This window comes from Phascolarctos cinereus, unplaced genomic scaffold (genome assembly GCF_003287225.1).
Source record: "Phascolarctos cinereus isolate Bilbo 61053 unplaced genomic scaffold, phaCin_HiC Scaffold_726;HRSCAF=1367, whole genome shotgun sequence".
Lineage (NCBI taxonomy): Eukaryota > Metazoa > Chordata > Mammalia > Diprotodontia > Phascolarctidae > Phascolarctos > Phascolarctos cinereus.
The window spans coordinates 112,358,279-112,378,939 of NW_027556098.1; the positions used below are offsets into that span (position 1 = coordinate 112,358,279).

General features: G+C 37.5%; 1 protein-coding gene across 1 annotated transcript in view; it reads right to left on the reverse strand.

Moving 5' to 3' along the window:
- Positions 1–2,037: 2,037 nt before the first annotated feature.
- Positions 2,038–20,661, reverse strand: part of RABL3 (RAB, member of RAS oncogene family like 3) — a 58,613-nt gene continuing 39,989 nt past the window's right edge. Inside the window, exons 5-8 of the mRNA XM_020985894.2 lie at positions 18,319–18,469; positions 8,027–8,098; positions 4,030–4,068; positions 2,038–3,369 (exon numbers count right to left, since the gene is read on the reverse strand). Coding sequence (XP_020841553.1) covers positions 3,304–3,369; positions 4,030–4,068; positions 8,027–8,098; positions 18,319–18,469 — 328 coding nt within the window. The 3' untranslated portion in view covers positions 2,038–3,303. The remainder of the gene's footprint in view (positions 3,370–4,029; positions 4,069–8,026; positions 8,099–18,318; positions 18,470–20,661) is intronic.

Below are 20,661 nucleotides of genomic sequence, written 5' to 3' on the forward strand. Positions count from 1 at the left end.
TCCATACGAGCCTTTCCAGTGTCTAAGTTAGAAAAAGATTCTACTGCAGCGAAGGACCTACATGTACAAAAATATTGATAGCAGCTCTGTTTATGGTGGCAAAGAATTGGAAACTGAGGGAATGCCCACCCACTGGGGAATGGCTGAACAAGTTGTGGTATATGAATGTAATGGAACACTATTGTATTGTAAGAAATGATGAGCAGGTAGATTTCAGAAAAACTTGGAAGGACTTATATGAACTGATGCTGAGTGATGAGAGCAGAACCAGGAGAATGTTATACACAGTAATAGCAACATTGTGTGATGATCACCTATGGTGGACTTAGCTCTTCTTAGCAATACAATGATCCAAGACAATTCCAAGAGATTCATGATAGAAAATGCTATCCACATCTATAGAAAAAAACCTATGACGTCTGAATGCAGATCAAAGTATACTATTTTCACTTTTTTTGGGGTGGTTTTGTTCTGTTTTTTTGTTCACAACATGATTAATGTGGAAATATGTTTAACATGATTGCATATGTATAACCTATATCAGACTGCTTGCTGTCTTGGAGAGAGGGGAGGGAGAAAAATTTGGAACTCAAAATCTTACCAAAATGAATGCTGAAAATGATCTTTCCATGTAATTGTAAACAATAAACTACTTACAAAATAAAAAGAGACTCTACTACTTAATAAAGCTATCAAGTGAAAGAGGATGGTTAATAATATAATAATATAATATAATAATAAACAGAAGGTGAGATGTAGAGGTATTGGCAAAATTTCAGAAGTAGTGTGCCAAATCTTTGTCCCCTATGAGAGGCGGTGGTAATTGATCTCCTCAAGCTAGATGTGAAGGTGGGAGCAGTACTGGTGGCGGGGAAGGTACCTGTTGCTAGCAGGTTATACACTTAAATGCTGGAAACCTGTCTCTGCAGTGTGTGAGGCATGGACTTAGCTGGAGACACAACAGGAAAATGCTCAGACAAGGATAGTGATCCTGATAATGGAGTAAATGGATGGGAAGAGGCAGGCTTGGCTCTATGATCCCAGGCCCAGGGCTGACCTTATTAACAACTAAGTAAAACAGGCAACTCCTGCCTAGAAATGTCACCTTGCCATTTAACTGTTATAGCTTAATCCTTCTGGGTCTTGAAGGCTTTCTTGTTTTCAAAAGTTCCCCAAATATCTTAAGTTATGAGTTCCTCCTTAGCAGAAATCAGTTGACAATTGCCTGAAATGGAGAATGGACATAGGATAGATGCCTGGGGAAGCTTATGGGAGTTGCATGAAGAAGGGAGGAGGGAAAAATGACATTGACAGGGGAGGTGGAAAGGACCCACAGCCAAATTGCCTCCTTCAATTTTGCCTCAGGCCATCCCTGATCAGGGCATTTGAAACCATCTAACACAAGCTCTCTCCCTGCTTTGAGCCTTGTACTGCCACTGCTTACACTTGCCACACATTTCTTAGTGTGAAGGGAGTAGATTATTTTGAAAAAAAAAATGTAGTTGGACTGGTGAGAAAGAATTATGTTCATTCATTTTATAAAGGGAAGAGAATCAGCTCTGCCCCTTGGAAGGTACTTTTGTTTGTTTTGTTCTTTAGGGGGAATAAACTGTAATGGGCTTTAATTTAAAATGAGGAGAGATAATGGTTGAAATCAATGACCAAGAGGAAGGAAAGAGGGACAAGGATGCTGCTTAATTATTTTTTAACACGGGAGGGATGAGAGCCACAGTTTGGGAATTTTGCCCAGGTGTTGTTGAATCTATGGCGTACAACGAAGTCCCAGGCACAACACTAACACCATGCCAAAATCCACATGTGGTACCGGTGTTATGAAGTCCTGCCACCCCCTGCCTCTCACCACCAACCCCTATTCAAATGTGGCCACAAGGATGGGAGAAAGTGGTGCTGACAAGTGGTCCCCAAACCCGCCAACACCTGTCTCTTAAAACCTTATTGTAAACTCTTCTCTTCTGGTTCTGGACTGGCTAAGTGTTGAAATGTAATTAAAATGGGAGAAAAAGATAGAGGAGAAACTGGAGTGTGAATGCTTTATTTTTACAATGAGGAAAAGAAGCTGTGAGGTGGGAACTTAATTAAAAAATCATGGAGAGAGATGGGGGGGAGAGGGAGGAAATAATTGAATCTGCGATGAACACTGGAGGAGGGGAGAGGACAGAGGGTCAATCAAGGGGAGATTCTGAGGAAGGCAGCAAAACTGCGATTCACTGTAACAAGGAAAAATGATGGGCAAAAATCAAAAAAGGAAGGCTGTGCAAAAAACTGACATGATCCTAAACCAATTATTGGACCACCAAGAAAGTCAAGAATCCTGTTCCATAATTCATACCTACTTCTAGTGAATGTGTGGCTGCAAAGCCTATTTTTACTCCTTTCACATTGAATCCTCCATTGCTGGCATCAAGAATAACATTCCAAAAACATGTGAGTGAACTAAGATTTACTCTTCCAGAGCTGAATTTTACTTCAAATAAATAAGTGAAGGGGCTGTAAGTCACTCACTGGCTCTCCCCACCCTCCCCACTGGCCTACAAATGCTCCTTGCTTTTTCCCAAGGAGGTTTCAGTGAGGACCGCAGTCAGGTAGAGCTCAATGATTGCAGGAGTCAGGGAGCTGCCAACTTCTGACCAATTTGTTTTAAATTTTTTTTTCTGCTACTGTTGCTGCCCATCTATTATTAATTTGTATTTCTATTTAACTGCAACTCTTACTCTGCCTCTCCTAGTCACTGAGCCATTTGTGAGGAAGAGGAGGGGCAGCAGATAAGACTACTATTGTGAACAGTATGTGACTGGGGTGGAGGCATAATTAATTCTGATTTTTCTCTTTGAAAGTGACAAAAAGTTAATGAAAGCTAGCTACTAAAAACAACTTAAGGACTGGCTAATATAACCTCTCCTCTTAAGGGTTTAGAACAATAGGCACCCATTTGAAAATATACTTAAGGTTAGATGAGACATTCTGTATTGGTCAAGAGTGAATTTTCACTGTCTTGCCAAGTCATTGCGGCTTGGTGCTTAAACCTGATACTATCTTCTATTTCTACGTGGCTGTACAATCCACAGAAGCCAGGGATAGAGAAGGAAGAAAGGTGTCCATACTTACAAATAACCCCTATTATCATTTCCCTTTATTTTTTGATTAGTGGGGGAGTATGAAGAAAAGAATGTTTAAGATAGATGCACAAAAGTCTGGACATTCTAACAGCCAATATATTGTCCCTGGAGCCCATCAGAGAAAATCTGTTTCTTCCTTTTCATTTTTTAAAAGCATGAGTATACTTCAGTCATAATGAAGGTTCTTCAGAACTCCTCCACCAAATCTTTTTCGGTCGGGAAAGCCAGGCATCTGTAGGAAGGAAGATAAAAAATTATGCCTAAAGCAGATGTAACACACTCATGTCCCTAATAACATGTCTGTCTTTCTCTCTTATTTCTCATTTTCTATAGTGAAATGACCCAGTGATATCACTCACACATTTACATTATGGAACTAGTTTATAGGAGAGGTTTTACTGAGAAATTTAAACTGTAAGAATGAGATAAGGTAAAAATGCTGCCAAAGTATAGGCACCAAACAGGTATAGGTAAACTCCTTTAATAATAGAATAACCTAAATTAAGAAAGAAGAAACTTCAGGTGAAGATTGAACATTATTTAATTAATGTATTAGAGTTTAAAATGAATTGTTCCCATTACAAAAGCCTGTTCTTTAATGCCAGGAATAGAAGAAAATAGGACATGTGGTTCCTTGTGGGCCAAGAGGAATCCCTGTCACTTTGTGTTTTTATAATTTCTCTAAAGAGCTTTAGAAATTAAAACTATTCCAAATGTAAGGGAAAAGTTTAATGACACAGGTCTTTTGAGAATCATTATGTTTATTACCATTTAATACCTAAGATCCAGGAAAACATTTCAAGAGCCAATGTATATCATAAAAGATAAAAACCTGGCACCTTCACTCTAGCTATAGGCCTTGCTTTACTGAAAGAAAAAGACAGTCACTGACCTGGTTACCATCTCGAATAAAATATCTCTTCTCTATGACCTGTTGGAAACAGAGAGATGATTTAGCAAATGCAGAATACACATATCTGGAAAATGTGGTTAACTGTGATGGCTACTCAGGGGACTAAAAGGCTTATCCACAATTAAGAGACCTTAATTAATCTATAATTAAGAGACGTCATACAATTTAAAGCAAAGTCTGTTGCCAGTTAGCTTAGTTAGAGCACAGACCTAATCAGGCCAAGGTGGTGAGTTTGATCTCCATTTATACAGTTCGTTATGCTCTTTTTCATGACCACAGACTGAACCCTTAATTAGGATGTTTCATTAACAGTTGTGAGTCTTTATCTTAGTGACAAAGAAGTCCAGGTAAGAGAATATGGATGGATCTGGATAAAGCTATTACTAGTGAAAAAAACAACTGGAAATAACATGTTCTATTACAACATTAGTATTATTTTAATATGTGATAGAGAACATCTGAAAAATAATTAATATTAATCTTTGTCGTTGCAGTGGCTGGAGCCAGGATAAATTCCACTGTAACAAGGGTGCTCGGCTAAGGGACAAATGTGTCTCCATGGGAATGACAACATAAGCAATCATGACACAAAAATCCTTCTGGGAAAATTGAGTTCAAAATCTAAGGGCAGAAATTCTATGCTGTTCCTTAAATGGAACTGTGTGGGTACTGCCTACATGGTGGTAAAGATCATATCCTTTATGATTATGTATGATACTTGTCTGTGTTTCCCCATAAATCCTACTTGTTCTTTTAGTAACTCAAGTGCCACTTGGACCCATCCTTTGGCTGTTTCTCATTCTTGCTATATGACCAGCCCATTTTTTTCCCCCAGTGATATAAGTAGCACTCCTTATGTAACTTATCACGCACTGGCCACTACTTGTAATCTACTACAGTTGGCTTGCCCATCATGCACCTTTTCATTTCCACCTGTCCTTTTAATTCTTCTGAGATAATTCATCAGTGAACAGCATTACCCTGAGAATAACGGTATTCACTGGTTTCACTCATTCAATGGTACTTCAACAGCCTTTCAGTGGTGAACAATTTGAGACCACTGTGCAATTTTCCAAATACAATCCAGGCTGATCACCCACTCCAACTCAATCTTCAGGCCGGATCATTGGCAGCACTTATTCAAGCATGTTTATGCGCTAAGTCAATAGGCTACCTGTCCAACTAGATGTGTTTTTCATCCATTTTTGTCTTTCTAGAGAAGATGAGATAGATTAACTGTGCATTGTTATGGATTTCTCTGAGGCAGTTTTGTAGTGCTCTATCACTGCACAAAGGGACATGTGGAAATTTCACTCAGAATAAAACTTTCTTTCATTTGGACTTTATACAGGACATTTTCCATGACACCAGATGACATGTCTGTTGAACATATATCAATCAGCTTGTTTTAATACCTTCTGCGATATAAGTATTCAGCAGACTGCTGAACAAAGCTACCTCTGTGACCACATCAGTCATAGATTTTTGGATGATTCTGAGGCATATGTGAGAGAAACCTTGCCTGAGAAGAACTATCAAGACTATTCACAGCCAAATACTTTCTAGGAAACAAAATGAGAACTTACGCATTCTCTATAACTTTCAGGCAGTTGTACTGCTATAGTGATGTGATAATCTACAGAAAACCACCTTCTCAATTCTACCTGTTCCTTCCTCATGTATTCAGCAAGGACACCTTTCACACGGGTGTAGTTTGCTCTCAAAGATCTTATGAAGCTGAGAAAGCAAGCAATATGGATCCATAATTACAATGATCTTCTTAGTTGCCTTTTTGTTTAAAATCACTGTTTGTGATCTTTCTTATTCTTTTGCAATCTTCTCTTCTATGAGATATCTTGAGAATTGGTGAAAGGCCTTTAAAATTCTTCTTTTAATATCTTTAGGGTTAAAGTATACCCTAGAATATAATTTTTTTTCTGCACATACTCCATCAAGTCTAGCCATTCTTTCCTGTACATTTTGAAGCACGATTACCAGTTTTCACCTGGCATGCTGGGTACTATGCACTACATCTGTGGCACCACAGAGGTAGTTCCACTATGGGCATCAACGAAAATAAAGAGAAATTCTAGCAGATGTGTTCTACTTTGTATCTGTCTGTTTTCCTCCTTCTGGTTTTGTTTCCAAATGCTCTGGGGACAATCCCCACCTGGGGACATTTCCACCTGAATTGCTTTTTGCTGTCATATGACCATATTGCTCATAATGTACCTAGTGACTTTCTATAGGTGAGATCATCTAAGAATCTAATCTATATGACAATTCTTAAATGCAAGAACAAAAATGCTTGCTAATCTAATACTAAACCCCAAATTTTCTGGGGCTTTAAAAGCCTGGAAGCTCGGGCTCCCCAATCCTCTTTTCTTATGTGCCAGAGAGCACACAGGCTGGAACTAAATCAGAGTCAGGTCACAGGGAATACTTTCTGATCATATGGGGAATGGGAAGGCAGTAGAATATTCCTACTCTGGAAATCTCTCTGCAGAGAGAGAGAGAGAGAGAGAGAGAGAGAGAGAGAGAGAGAGAGAGAGAGAGAGAGTGTGTGTGTGTGTGTGTGTGTGTGTGTTTGTCTCACCTGCAAATGTGATTATATTCACTGACTGACTGGCTGATGTTTTAACCCCATAAATTCTACCTCTTGCTCACCCTCTTCTCCTGATAACTTCCAAATCAAACCACTCAAATCCTAATCTAATCCAATCCAATCACTAGTTATTAGATGTCTATGTGCAAGACACATAAGGTACTGGAGACATAAAAGCAAAGGGGCACCCCAAGAAAAGAAACCTATAGGGAAGGACAGATTCCTATTCCTGACTCTCATACCCAGTGTTCCATCTCTTCTCCCCCCACCCCCCACCCCCCGAACTGCTACCAAATAAGAGTCAACAGTGACTTCTACCCCAGGCTTTATTGGGCCTGCCTCCTTGAGCAGGTGGGGGTAGGGAAGAGGGTCCTATGGTGAGAAAGAGTAAAAATGAATTCAAGGAACATTTAGTAAGTACATACTAAGAGCTAGGTGCTCGTGATATGAATATGAAAAAATGACAGTGCCTGCACTCTCAGAGTTTATAATCTAACAGGGAGATAAGACATGCAAACAACTACATATGAGACCGGGGCAAAGAAGAGAGCCAGACAAACTGTCCCAATATCGTTTGAGGAAGGAGAACCTCTTTCACTGGTGAGGACAAGAGAGAGAAGTCCTGGTAAAAGAAATGTATCAAGGCTGAACTTTGAAAGAAGATGCCAATTCTGGAAAGTAAGGATGAAGAAAGAATTCATCCTGCTCTCCAGCTTCTCTTAATGTGCAGCATCAACAGTGGGCACACAGCACTCACTTGAGCAGCATTGCAGAGATGTGACTTTGCCAAGGCAAAGACAAACGGTGCCCTAATTTACGAGCATGCTGAGTCATCCTCCATTTTCATTCCATTTCAACACTCCAAGAATAGGTCAATAACTGGAATTCAAAAGTCTTTGAAAGGGAATTATCAGGATGTCAACTTCATGTGTAGCAACTACTTTAGAAATTACACGTGTCTGGGATTAATAAGTACTTAGAATCGGCCTAGCAAATCAAACAATTCTTAGGACTTGTATTAGCATTGGATGAGTACCTTTTTTTTTAAAGGAATGTGTATACAAAGCTCGAAAATAAACCCTATTTTTCAGTCAGAAGCCGGATCGGTTACCCACTGACAAATGACAAAAATGAAAAATGTAAACGCTGGTAGTCGTTGGTTATACTTTGTGGACAAAGTGATGCTGCTGATGGCACAAATACTTCAGCAGGCATTGAGCAATTATACTAACAGATAAGGAAAGAAGCAGCAGATGTTCCCTAGGTTGCTGAGTTCAGCCTGAAGGAATAAAGGGACAATGCAAAACTAGGTCCTTAACTCTCATAATACACAAGCTCCTAGTTATATTAGAAAAGAAAGTGAGAATTTACCTTATCAAAAAATCTGCTCAGCTTGACAGCATTGGAAGATCCTGCGGCAAGGTATCGGGGATTTGTGCAGTCCTAGAAAAGGGAGCACAAAATCTATGATGAGCAGTGATTTACATTTTTCAACAAAAGTTCTTTATTAGTTGTAATGATGATTATAAGGTCCTTCTATAGAGAGATAAAGCATATTATATTTTACAAATAGTTTCTATAGGTGGTCTTCAAATTACAATTAATAACCCAGAAAGCAATGAATTATCAATCAATCATTTCGATGGTCCTCCCTGAGGTAAGTTTATAATGTTATCATTCTTTGAATGAGGATCAATCAATCAATAAGAATTTATTAAATACCTATCATGTGCCAGGACTGTGCATGTTGAAAGCACTAAGCACCTAACTAATTTAAGGCCACACTGGGAATTAGAAATAGAATCACAACTAGATAAGAATTCTTCAATTCCAGTACTCTGCACTAATCCTCTCAGAACATTTACTCAGAACCAATTGTAATGTGAAAGAAATCATTTGAAGCTGTCAGGTCAAATACAACACCAGACACAAGCAAAATTATTTCCTCCAAAGACTCAAGATGGCTTGCTTAGGTCTGATGGTACAAAGGGCAGAGGGCCCCACAGAAGTGTGTTGAAAGAAAAAAGAAGCCTAAACGCAGAAGGGTAAGAATTTACCTCTTGGTGTATTAAATATTTAGTAGTTTATCTATTGTGATACAAATAGGAACTCTATAACTACAACTACAGAATGCTGTTTACAAAAATGAAATGGATGTAGAAATATTAATTACTTATGAGTAGGTTGAGCCAAAATGATGAAAATGACAATACTAGGACTTACTATCTGATAAAAAACACCAGGAAAACTGGACGTTGGTCAGACAGAATTTAGGTTCACCTTATCACTACAAGGCTTATGCTCCAAAGAGATCAACTTCCTAAATGTACAAAAACATTCATAGCAGCTCTTTTTGTAGTGACAAAGAACTGGAAACTAAAGGGGCACCCTTTAACTGGGAAACTGCTTAACAAATTATGGCATGTGAGAAATACTAATCTGTTGTAAGAAATTATGGAGACGGTTTCACGGAAACTTGGGTAGACTTGTGGCAGAGTGAAGTGAACAGAACCAACAGCCCAACTTATTTAACAACAGCATTGTAAAAACGAACAACTTTGAAACACTTCAAGAACTTGATCACTGCAATGACTGACCATGTGATGAAGCATGTTGTCAACTTCTTGACAGAGAAGGCCTGCTTGACTGTGAATATTTCTTACAAGAGCTTTAAAATTTAAAAAAAAAATTTTTTTTGAGTTCTGAATTCTTTCCCTCCCTTTGACGCCTCCCCCACCCACTGAGAAGGCACGAAATGTGATATCGATAATACATGTGAAATCATGCAAAAACATTTCCATATTAGCTACGTTGCAAAAAAAAAAAAAGGCAAGAAAAAGAAAGCAAAAAAAAAAATTAAGCTTCAATATGCTTTCAGACTCCATCAGTTCTTTCTCTGGAGGTATTTTTTCAGAACTGTCTTTCTGGATTGTCCTGGATCACTGTATTGATCAGAGTAGCTAAGTCATTCGCAATTGATCACTGTAATTGCGGTCACTGTGTACAATGTTCTGGTTCTGCTCACTTCACTTTGCATCAGTTCATACAAGTCTTCCCATATTTTTCTGAAACCATCCTGCTCATCAATTCTTTCTTTCTTTTTTTTTTTTTGGTTAGGCAATCAGGGTTAAGTGACTTGCCCAAGGTCACACAGCTAGTAAGTGTCAAGTGTTTGGTCTGAGGTTGGATTTGAACTCAGGTCCTCCTGACTTCAGGGCCAGTGCTCTAGCCACTGCACCACCTAGCTGCCTCCATTTCTCATAGCACAACAGAATTCCATCATAATCATATACCACAACTTGGTCAGCCATTCCCCAACTGATATGGGCAATCTCTCAAATTCCAATTCCTTACCACCACAAAAAGACTTATTATAAATACTTTTGTACATACAGGGCCTTTTCCTTTTATCTCTTTGGGATACAAACCTAGTAGTGGTATTGCTGGGTCAAAGGATATGCATAGTTTTATAGTCCTTTTGGCATAGTTTGAAATTGCTCTTCAGAATGACTGGATGAGTTCACAACTCCACCAACAGTGTATCAGTGTCTCAGTTTTCCCACATCCTCTCCAACATTTGTCATTTTCCTTTTCCACCATATTAGCCAATCTGATAGTTGTGAGGTGGTACCTCACAGTTGTTTTAATTTGCATTTCTCTAATCAATAGTGATTTAGAACATTTTTTTCACATGACTATAGACAGCTCTGATTTCTTTGAAAACTCCCTGTTCGTATCCTTTGACCATTTATCAACTGGGGAATGACTTGTAGTCTTAAAAATTCAACTCAGTTCTCTACATATTTGAGAAATGAGACTTTTATCAGAGAAACCTGTTATAAATTTCCCCCCCAGTTTCTTACTTAGCTACATTGGTTTTGTTTATGTAAAACTTTTAAAATGTAATGTAATCAAAATTATCCATTTTATTTCCTGTGATCTTCTCTCTTGTTAGTCATAAATTCTTTCCTTATCCATAGATCTGACAGGTAAAATTTTCCATGCTCCCCTAATATGTTTATGTCACCCTTTATGTCTAAATGACGTACCCATTTTGACCTTATCTTAGTATACAGTGTGAGATGTTGGTTTTATACCTAGTTTCTGCCAAACTGCTTTCCAGTATTCCAAGCAATTTTTGTTACACAGTGAGTTTTTGTGCTCTTTGGGCTTGTCAAACACTAGATTACTATGGTTATTTACTACTGTGTATTATATACCTAATCTTTCCACTGAGCCAACATTCCATTTCTTAGCTAGTACCAGATTGTTTTGATGATTATTGCTTTGTAATAGTTTGAAATCTGGTAATGCAAGGCCACCTTCTTTCACATTTTTTTTCATCAACTCCCTTGATATTCTTAATCTTTTGTTCTTACAGATGAATTATTTTTTTTCCAACTCTATAAAGCAACTTTTTTGCAGTCTGATTGGTATGACACTGAATAAGTAAGTTAATTTACACAGAATTGTCATTTTTATAATATTGGCTCAGCCAACCCATGAGCAAATAACGTTTCTCCAATTGGTAAGATTTGTTTTTACCTGTGTGAAGTGTTCTGTAATTGTGTTCATATAATTCCTGGGTTTGTCTTAGCAGGTAGACCCTAAGCATTTTATATTTTCTGTACTTACTGTAAATGGAATTTTTCTTTCTCTCTCTTCCTGCTGGACTTTGTTGGCAATATATAAAAATGCTGATGATTTAAGTGGGTTTATTTTATATCCTGCAACTATGCTAAAGTGGTTATTTCAGCTAGTTTTTTTACTTTATTTTCTAGGATTCTCTAAATACACCATCATATTGTTTGCAAAGTGATAGTTTTGTTTCCTCATTGCCTTTTCTAAATTTTTACTTGTCTCACTGCTAGCTAGCATGTCTAGTACAATACTGAATAACAATGGTGATAATAAGCATCCTTGCTTCACCCCTGATTTTACTGGGAAGTTCTAGTTTATCTCCATTACAGATAATGCTTGCCAATGGTTTTAGATAAATACTACTTACCATTTTAGGAAAGCTCCATTTATTTATTTATTTATTATTATTCATTCATTCATTCATTTATTTATTTTTAGTGAGGCAACTGGGGTTAAGAGACTTGCCCAGGGTCACACAGCCAGGAATTACTATGTGTTTGAGGCCGGATTTGAACTCAAGTACTCCTGACTCCAGGGCCGGTGCTCTATTCACTGCACCACCTGGCTGCCTCAGAAAGCTCCATTTATTCCTGTGCTTTTTAGAGTTTTTAATAGGAATGAGTGTTATATTTTGTCAAAAGCATTTTCTGCATCTATTGAGATAATCATGATTTTTTTGTTTTTGTTACTGATATGGTCAATTATACTGACAGTTTTCCTAATATTGTATCAGCCCTGCATTCCTGGTACAAATCTCACCTGGCCATAGTGTATGATCTATGTCATAATCTGCTTGTTAGTATTTCATTCAAAATTTTTGTATCAGCATCCATTAAGGAAATTGGTCTATAGTTTCCTTTTCTGTTTTGGTTCTTCCTGGTTTAGGTATCAGCATTATATTTGTGTCATGAAAGCAATTTCATAAGACTCTTCTTTGCCTATTTTTCCAAATAGTTTATATAGTACTGGAATTAGTTGTTCTTTAAATGTTTGGTAAAATTCACTTGTGAATCTATCTGGTGCTGGGAATTTTTTCTCAGGGAGCTCACTGATAGCTTGTTCAAATTTTTTTTTCTAAAAAAGGGTTATTTAAGTACTCTATTTCCTCTTCTGTTAATCTGGGTTCATCCATTTCACTTAAGAGTGCCAGATTTATAGGCATATAATTGGGCAAAACAGTTCCTAATAATTGCTTTAATTTCATCTTCACTAGCAATGAATTCACCTGTTTCATTTGTGATACTGGCAATTTGGTTTTCTTCTTTCTATTTTAGAAAACAAATTGACCAATGGCTTATCTATTTTATTGTGTTTTTTTTCATAAAATTTGTAGTTTTACTTATATGTTCAATTTTTTTTATTTCAATTTCATTAATCTTTCCTTTGATTTTTTTAGGATTTCCAATTTGGTGTGTTTAGGGATTTTTAATTTGTTTTTTTCTAGTTTCTTTAATTGCATGCTCAAATCCTTGATCTGCTCTTTCCCTATTTTATTGATGTAAACATTTAGAGATATATATTTTTTTCCTAAGTACTGCTTTGGCTGCATTCCATAAATATTAGTATACTGCCTCCCTGCTTTAATTATCTTTAGTGAAGTTACTGTTTCTATGATTTGTTCTCTGACCTACTCATTCCTCAGGATTAATTAGTTTCCAATTAATTTAACTCTGTTTCCTTGGCTCTTTACTGAATGTACTTTTTATTGCATTTGTTTATCTGAAAATGATGCATTTAATAATTTTGTTTTTGCGCATTTGGTTGTGAGGTTTTGTGCATTTCGTTGTGAACATCCCACATAGGGGATGTTTTCTCCAGAGGTCTACTATAGCCAACTTTCTAAAATTCTATTCATGTTCTTAACTTCTTGAATTTATGGTTAGATTTATCTAGTGCTGAGAGGGGAAAGTTAAGGCCTTTTACTAGCATAATTTTACTATTTCCTCCTGTAACTCATTTAACTTCTCCTTTAAAAATATAGATAGATGCTATATCATTTGGTACATATGTTTAGTACTGACATTACTTCTTTGTCTATAATACCTTTTAGCAAAATGTAGTTTTCATGCTTATCTCTTTTAATTTAGTCTATTTTTCTTTCCACAGTTTGGCTGCAGTGAGTAGTGAGCAGGGCTTCAACAGGACCTTTCCACCGTGGCTCCAAGGACTGTTTTTGGTGATGACCTTTCCAGTAGACCCAGTCACTGGATTGGATTTCTCAGTGCATCTCTTTCTCATCTCTTAATTTTTGAGATCATCCCATCATAGTCAAGTCACACCTGTGTCCCTCTATGCATGTATACTCCTAACTGCCTTAATAATGATAAAGTTCTTAGGAGTGATAAGTATCATCTTCTCACATAGGTATGTAAGCAGTTTATTAATTCCCTCATGATTTCTCTTTTTCATTTACCTGTTTATGCTTCTCTTGAGTCTTATGTTTGAAAGCTCAGCTGAGTTGCTGTTTGGACTCTGCCATCTGGTTCCATCTTTTTTTTAAGGCAATTGGGGTTAAGTGACTTGCCCAGGGTCACACAGCTAGTAAGTGTCATGTGTTTGGTCTGAGGCTGGATTTGAACTCAGGTCTTCCTGACTTCAGGGCCAGCCGTCTATCCACTGCGACACCTAGCTGCCCCACCTTTTTTTTTTTTTAAATAACAGGAGTCGTAGATGGTATCCTGGAGGGTGAAGGTAGAGAAACCAGCACGGAGCACTGAACTTGGGAGTCATAGGATCTGAGCTTGACTTCTAGCTCTGCCGCTCACTCCCTTTGTGACTTAATGTAATTTATTTAATCTCTTTGGGCCTCAATTTCCTCATCTGTAAAATGAGGGAGGTGAACAAGATGACCTTGAGAATCCCTTTCAGTTCAAGAACTATGGTATTATAATTCTATTTTTTGTGTTCTCCCCAGTCCCAGTATCCAGTAGGTCCAGCAAATATATCCTTAACAAGTGAACAAATAAGAAATTCAGAAATAAAAACTTAGATCATGGAGAATACCTGCTGAGGATTTTTCCACGTATTAGAAACATGTTTCTGAATCTTTAAGCAAATGCCAGAGATTGATGTTATTGCTAACAACAAATAAACAAACAGCTACTGATACAAATAATATAGTAGATTAGAATGTTGTTTAACCCAAAATTAAAGAAGAAAAAAAAAGACCTAGTGTGAATGATAGGCGGAGAAGGTTGGGCTTTTGGAATAAAAAAAGTGAATAGCAGTAGCAAGGCCTTAAAAGGCCTATCGTCCACTGATGGAAGACTAACAGCTATTTGACCTTCAACAGGGAGCAAGTAGGCTATAGAGCTGTGTCCCTGAAAGGGAACCTTTGTTTCCTACTTTAAGATGCCTTCTAAATCTTGGTGAAGCCTACATTATCATCACAATGAGGGTGATAGAATTTTCAAGCCATACAAGTTTTAGAATCTATCAAAGGGGTGAGATTTATATAGCTCTGGACCTTCTACAAATGACCTCTTTGAAATGAATAAAATTGTTTTTTTCTAAGTAATAATTGCTTTATTCTGATCTTCTGACCTTAAAGCCCATTTGATGCTTTCTCAAAGAATGCACATCTGTAACTACCTATTTTACCCATTGAACAAAATTCACTTGGCTATATCCTTATGCTTTTGGTCAGAAGTTGATGCCAAACTTGCAGAATAGTAATAGTAAAAGAATACAGTGTGGTCTTCAAAATAAAATACAAGAAAGAATAAGGTTTTTTTTGGTATAAAACCACATAAAGTATTCAAAAATGAATTTTAAAAGAATCACTCTGACAATTACTTTCTGTGGCTAAAATAATTTTTGTTTGGAATGTCAAAGTTCCTAGTTCAAAAAGAGACTCTGCAAATCTAAAATCTTATGTTTCAGACACTTAATAAGCTTCGTGAAAAACTCATTTTGAAATATGTCCAAGTCAGAATCATAACCCTAAGAACCTTCTAGAATAGTTCTAAATGTATATATGCATGCTTTCTAGTCAAGAATGTGATACAGCAGGGTTTTGCAAATGGACAGCTGTTAACACTTTTCTAAGTTTGAAAAAGGCAAGATTAGCCAGGTATGGCATCCAAACCAGATCCTATTTGATAAGAGTATTAAATCTTATTTTGATGCCTCATTGTGGTACTCTTGAGAGTTATGCCAGGAGGTTATAAGCTGTGGCAGATACTTCAGCTGAGTGAGGCTTGGAGGCTGGACCTTAAAATATGCTATTTTTGTTGCCCCAAGAACAGGCCAGATCAATGGATAACATTAGATATGTCTGTTGTGATCAGCCTGATTAAGTTTGAGAAAGTTCATCACAGAGGGTTAGTTACCATGTAATGAATTTTTTGGCGACAGTAACTGATTAAGCTATGTCTTAAGGCAGGGAGGACTGAGTGCTCACATAGATGAAATCACAAATCTATGATTACTGAAAGAAGGACATCCAAGCGCTTTGACTGGTCTTTTTCATTGCTTACAATATACAGGTAAGCTTTAAATAATATCTTCTGTTTAAACTACATAATTGCATTGTCAGGCTCTTTTTTTTTTGCCAGGTTTAAGAAGATTTATCATTTAATAGACTGGTGATCAACAAAATTATAATGGCATTCAAATGCTTAGATTTTCTCTTTTTGGCAACCGAACTTGCTTATTCGAACCTAAATTTCTGTGACTTTCCTTTCTAATTGTATTATTTTCTTGGTGCTAACTTCCCTCACTTTCATTTCCTTGGTGCTCAATGCCCTTTCCTATTTTTTGTTACTAGTTAGCTTCAGAGGCTGGCCACTGTCAAAAGTCCAAAGTGCTTTACTGAGTCAGTGAGCTCTTTGCAGGCACTCAAACTCTGATCAGATGAGTATGTTTTCCAGATCCTAAAAACATGTAAAACTGGCCCCATCCTTGTTAGAGAATAACGAATGACTTATTCTAGACTAATCAAGGCACTACAGGCACTGTTAACACAAAGACATTTTGATTGAAATCAAAAGGAACCACAAAAGGAATAAAACAAATTTGTATTGCAATTTAGTCCATTTTTCTTCTGGGCAGTGTTTAAAAATGAGTAGTAATCTTGGAACTGCTAGTACCAGGACCTGATGTACTCTACACAGGAGCTGCCATCTAATATTTCAAAGTCCAGTGCTGATTCTTCAGGCATTTATATCAAATCCTCCATGATGACAAATGAAGGAGACAAGAAGGCTAAGAGTGAGCTTTTGCTTGAGGCACTGCTATTCCTAAAGTGAAGAGCTCACACTCCACTGCAAAACAGAACAATTCAAGAGAATGGGCTATGGGGAAGGTGAACCAGTGCAGAGACTTGACAAAGGGTAGAAACTACTCATCCACCAGTAGTGAGGTGTGAACTGGAGGTAAATGATTTGCAAAGAGCCACTATTACTATTTCTATCCATCCCCCCATACAATGCATCTGCAACAGAAATGCCGGCCAAGGTTAAAGAGTAGCCTATGCATATTCTTCCCCATTTGACAGTGCTTGGCCTACAAGGGAACAGTAACATGTGCTATTGTTAGCAGTAAGCCCTAACTGTGCTAACTGGCTCAGAATGGGGCTCAGTAATCCGCAGTATATTACCACATGGGAAAAACTAATAACTTTCAGCTTGTCTGGTAATCCCACTCTGTGATATTCGGTCTTCAAAGCTTATGTAAGCATTCCAATGTTTACAGAGGAGTTTAAATGATTAGGACAGATTCATTTCCTTGATATGCCTGGCTGCCCTTCACCATGGATTTTAAAGCTAAGGTGACTAATTGACTCACTCAAGGCAGGAGCCACTGAGGCATAGAATTAGTGATACTGTCCATATCATTCATGATATGGACATGAATCACCCCCTACTCTAAGCACCTTAATCATTTTTCCTTTGTTTTTCTCTTCATTATAGTAAGCCCATCATTTTCATCATGCACAAGTGAATTATCACAGTGGACAGTGTCGGAATCCTTGCTATAGGTCACTTTATATCAGGTTAATTTGATAGAACCAATGCTTCTTAAGTGCCCACTACACACAATGTACTTGCCAGGTGCCAGAAAACAGGGTTAACTGCCTAATACACTGACACAAAGAGAATGAACTTACTCGTGTAAATGACATAGACTTGTAAGTGATCAAAGAGTCAAAACACACAGGCTGTTGAGGAAAGAACAATAGCCAGGAAGCTACTGACTAAATCCAGGGGATAGCCATGTCTCTACCAGTAACTGAGGTGTGTGACACTGGGCATGTTAATTCCCTTTCCTGGGCCTCAATGGATTAGAGGTGGATTAGACAATAATTTAAAGTTCAATGAATACTATCTGCATGATATAGATGGGAAAAGTTAGAAACTAATAAGAAACTTCAAAGGATAGAAGATGCTATTAGGGAAATGTATGACAGAAGAAAAGATGGACTGGCCAAGACACAAAGGGAAGGGAAGACAGGAAGACAACCAGAGTACTCCACTGGTGTCCTTCCAATGTTAGGAGAAATCAAGGAAGTCCTCTAGTGCATTGGGTAGATCCTCTGTGATGAACTTGGGGGGGACATATATAAAAATTGGACAGAATGATCAGGCAGAGACACACTGTGATCTGTATCAGAGAGAATCCAGACTGACATGATCACTGACCCATCTGAGGACTTTTAAGTACCCATTATATTAAATGATTTATAATATCTCAAGGTCCCTTAACCTACCGAGGATAGGCTTTTCCGATAACACAAACATCGGCTGGTGAAATACCAGGGCATCTTGGTGGTGCAGTGGGTAGAGGTCAGAAGACCTCAGTTCAAATCCAGACTCAGACACTTACTAGCTGTATGACCCTGGTCAAATCACTTAAGCTCTGTTGGCCTCAGCTTTCTGATCTGTAAACTGGACATAATAATAACATCTACCTCCCAGGGATGTTGTGAGGATCAAATGAAATAATAACGCAAAAACCCTTAGCACAGTGCTTGGCACATAGGAAGCACTATATAAATGTTAGCTATTATTATTGTTACCTACCAAATTAATCTCTTCTGCATTGAAATCTTCAGCCAAGAAAGCAATTCTAGTTAGAACTTCATTGCGCTTAGCTTCATGAATCTGGTCCAGTTTGGTTCCTATTACCAACAGGGGGATTTGGTTATCAGCAAATTGTTCTCGGTCATAATCCCTGTTACAAATAATAATGAAAAAGTGAAAATGATAGATTTTTAATAGAAAAATTCTGTGTTTATTTTAGTAACAACACACACATCATTTACCTACCAATCGGCTCTTGCCACTGTTTCATCTATGTGTTCATTAAAAAAAAAATTTTCAACTTCCATCAATGAGTACAAATATTTAAATGCATAAAAAATAAAAATGAAGACCAACAAAATAAGTCACATACATGTTGTAAATGTAACTGTAAACTTTTATTTGTAGAATATAAGTAAAAAACATAAGATTGTATACTTAATTTTAATGAGGCAGTTATGAAGTCATCTTCTTTCCGTGACCATTTTTTTCCCCTTTTATGCGTGTATTTGACCAGGTTTTGATGCCATTGTGTTGTCTGCTTCTATATATCCATCCACTGATACTTTCCACCATTTATCAAGTCCCACTTCTTTATCCATTAATTTTTGAGCTATAACTACAAGTTTCTCGAGTTACTACTTTAACAAGTGAGGGCCTAATAGGGATAGGAAGTATCTTTACGTACACATTAATAACCATCTACTTCAGTGATTTTCAAAAATCTCTTTTAGTGGAAGGACTCTTCACTTCAAATAAAACAGGGATAGCTGTCACAACAAAATCCTTTAAAAATATCTTTTAAACCCTACCACTAATATTACCAAATAACATAGGGATGTTTAAAATTTTTTTCAAATAAATTTAATTCTCAATCTAAATAAATCTAATAATATCACAAAATAACTCAATTTAATGCAATTCAACTCAACAAGCACTTTTGAAGCACCTACTAAATGCCAGGCACTGTTAGACACTGTATTATAAAGACTGAGAATCAAACAGCATCTGCCACCAGGTAGTTTATTTTTCACTAAGAAGAAACAAGATGACTACAAAAAAGAAAATACAAGATACATACAAAATAAAGACAATGAAATTTAATAGGGGGAGAGAATTAACAATTAGCGAGTCAAGAAAGGCGGCATCTAGACTGTGTCTTAAAGGAAGCTCAGGATTCTAAGCAGTGGTGGTGAGGCAGAAGAGTACTAGAGGCACTAACAGCAGTCTATGCAAAAGCATGAGTTGGAGCTGGGATATTATGTGCAGTGAATAACAATAAGTCAGTCTGTTGGAATGTACAGTGCATAGGAGAGAGATGTGAAATCAGTCAGACTGCAAATGGCTTTAAATGCCAAACATCACTCTTTATATTTAAGGCACTAGGGAGCCACTGAAGGGCCTTGAAGGGGAGAGACACGGTCAGACCTGTGCTTTAGGGATAGCAACTTGGCAGATGTATAGAAGATAGACTGGAATAGAGAGACTTGAGGTAGGAGGATCAATTAGGAGAATATGGCAATAGTTCAGATAAGAGGTGATGAGGGCCTGAAGTAGAGTGGTGGCTATGGAAGTGGAGAAGAATTTCAGGGAGGTGGTGAGCCTAGAAAGTCAGGCTGCAAGGGACTGAGAGATGAGTCAGAGCTGAGGAAATGGAGGCAGTAAGTGTAACCAGCCCTCTCTAAAAGTTTGGTTATAAAAGAGAGAGAGAGAGAGAGAGAGAGAGAGAGAGAGAGAGAGAGAGAGAGAGAGAGAGATCAATGGTATCCTAAGAGTCAAGTAGAAGTTTTTTTCCCCCTTGATAATTAATTTATTTATTTTTAGTTTTCAACATTCACTTCCATAAGATTTTGAGTTTTAAATTTTCTCCCCCTCCCACTCCTCGCTCAGTCCCAAGACAGACTGCAATCTGATATAGGCTCTACTTATACCTTCATATTAAGCATATTTTTCCCATTAGTCATGATGTAAAGAACAATTAGAACTAATGACAGGAACCATGAGAAAGAAACAATAAAACAAAGGAAAAGGAGAGTAACTAGTATGCTTCCATCTGCATTCACACTCCATGTTTCTTTCCCTGGATGTGGATAGCAATTTCCATAGTGAGTCTTTTGGAGTTGTCTTAGATTCTTGCATTGCTGTGAAGAGCTCAAGTGGAAGTTTTTTTAAGGGTGGAAGGGACTCTGGCATTTTTTAAGTCAATGGTGAAGGGAGTTAGTGGGTAAGGAGAGAGAAACTGATTTAAGGGACAAGCTCCTGGAAGAGACAGGTAAGGGTCCAAAAAGTGGAAGAGCTAGTGTGGTTGAGGAGAAAGACTAGAGCAAAAGTGTGGAATAGTGG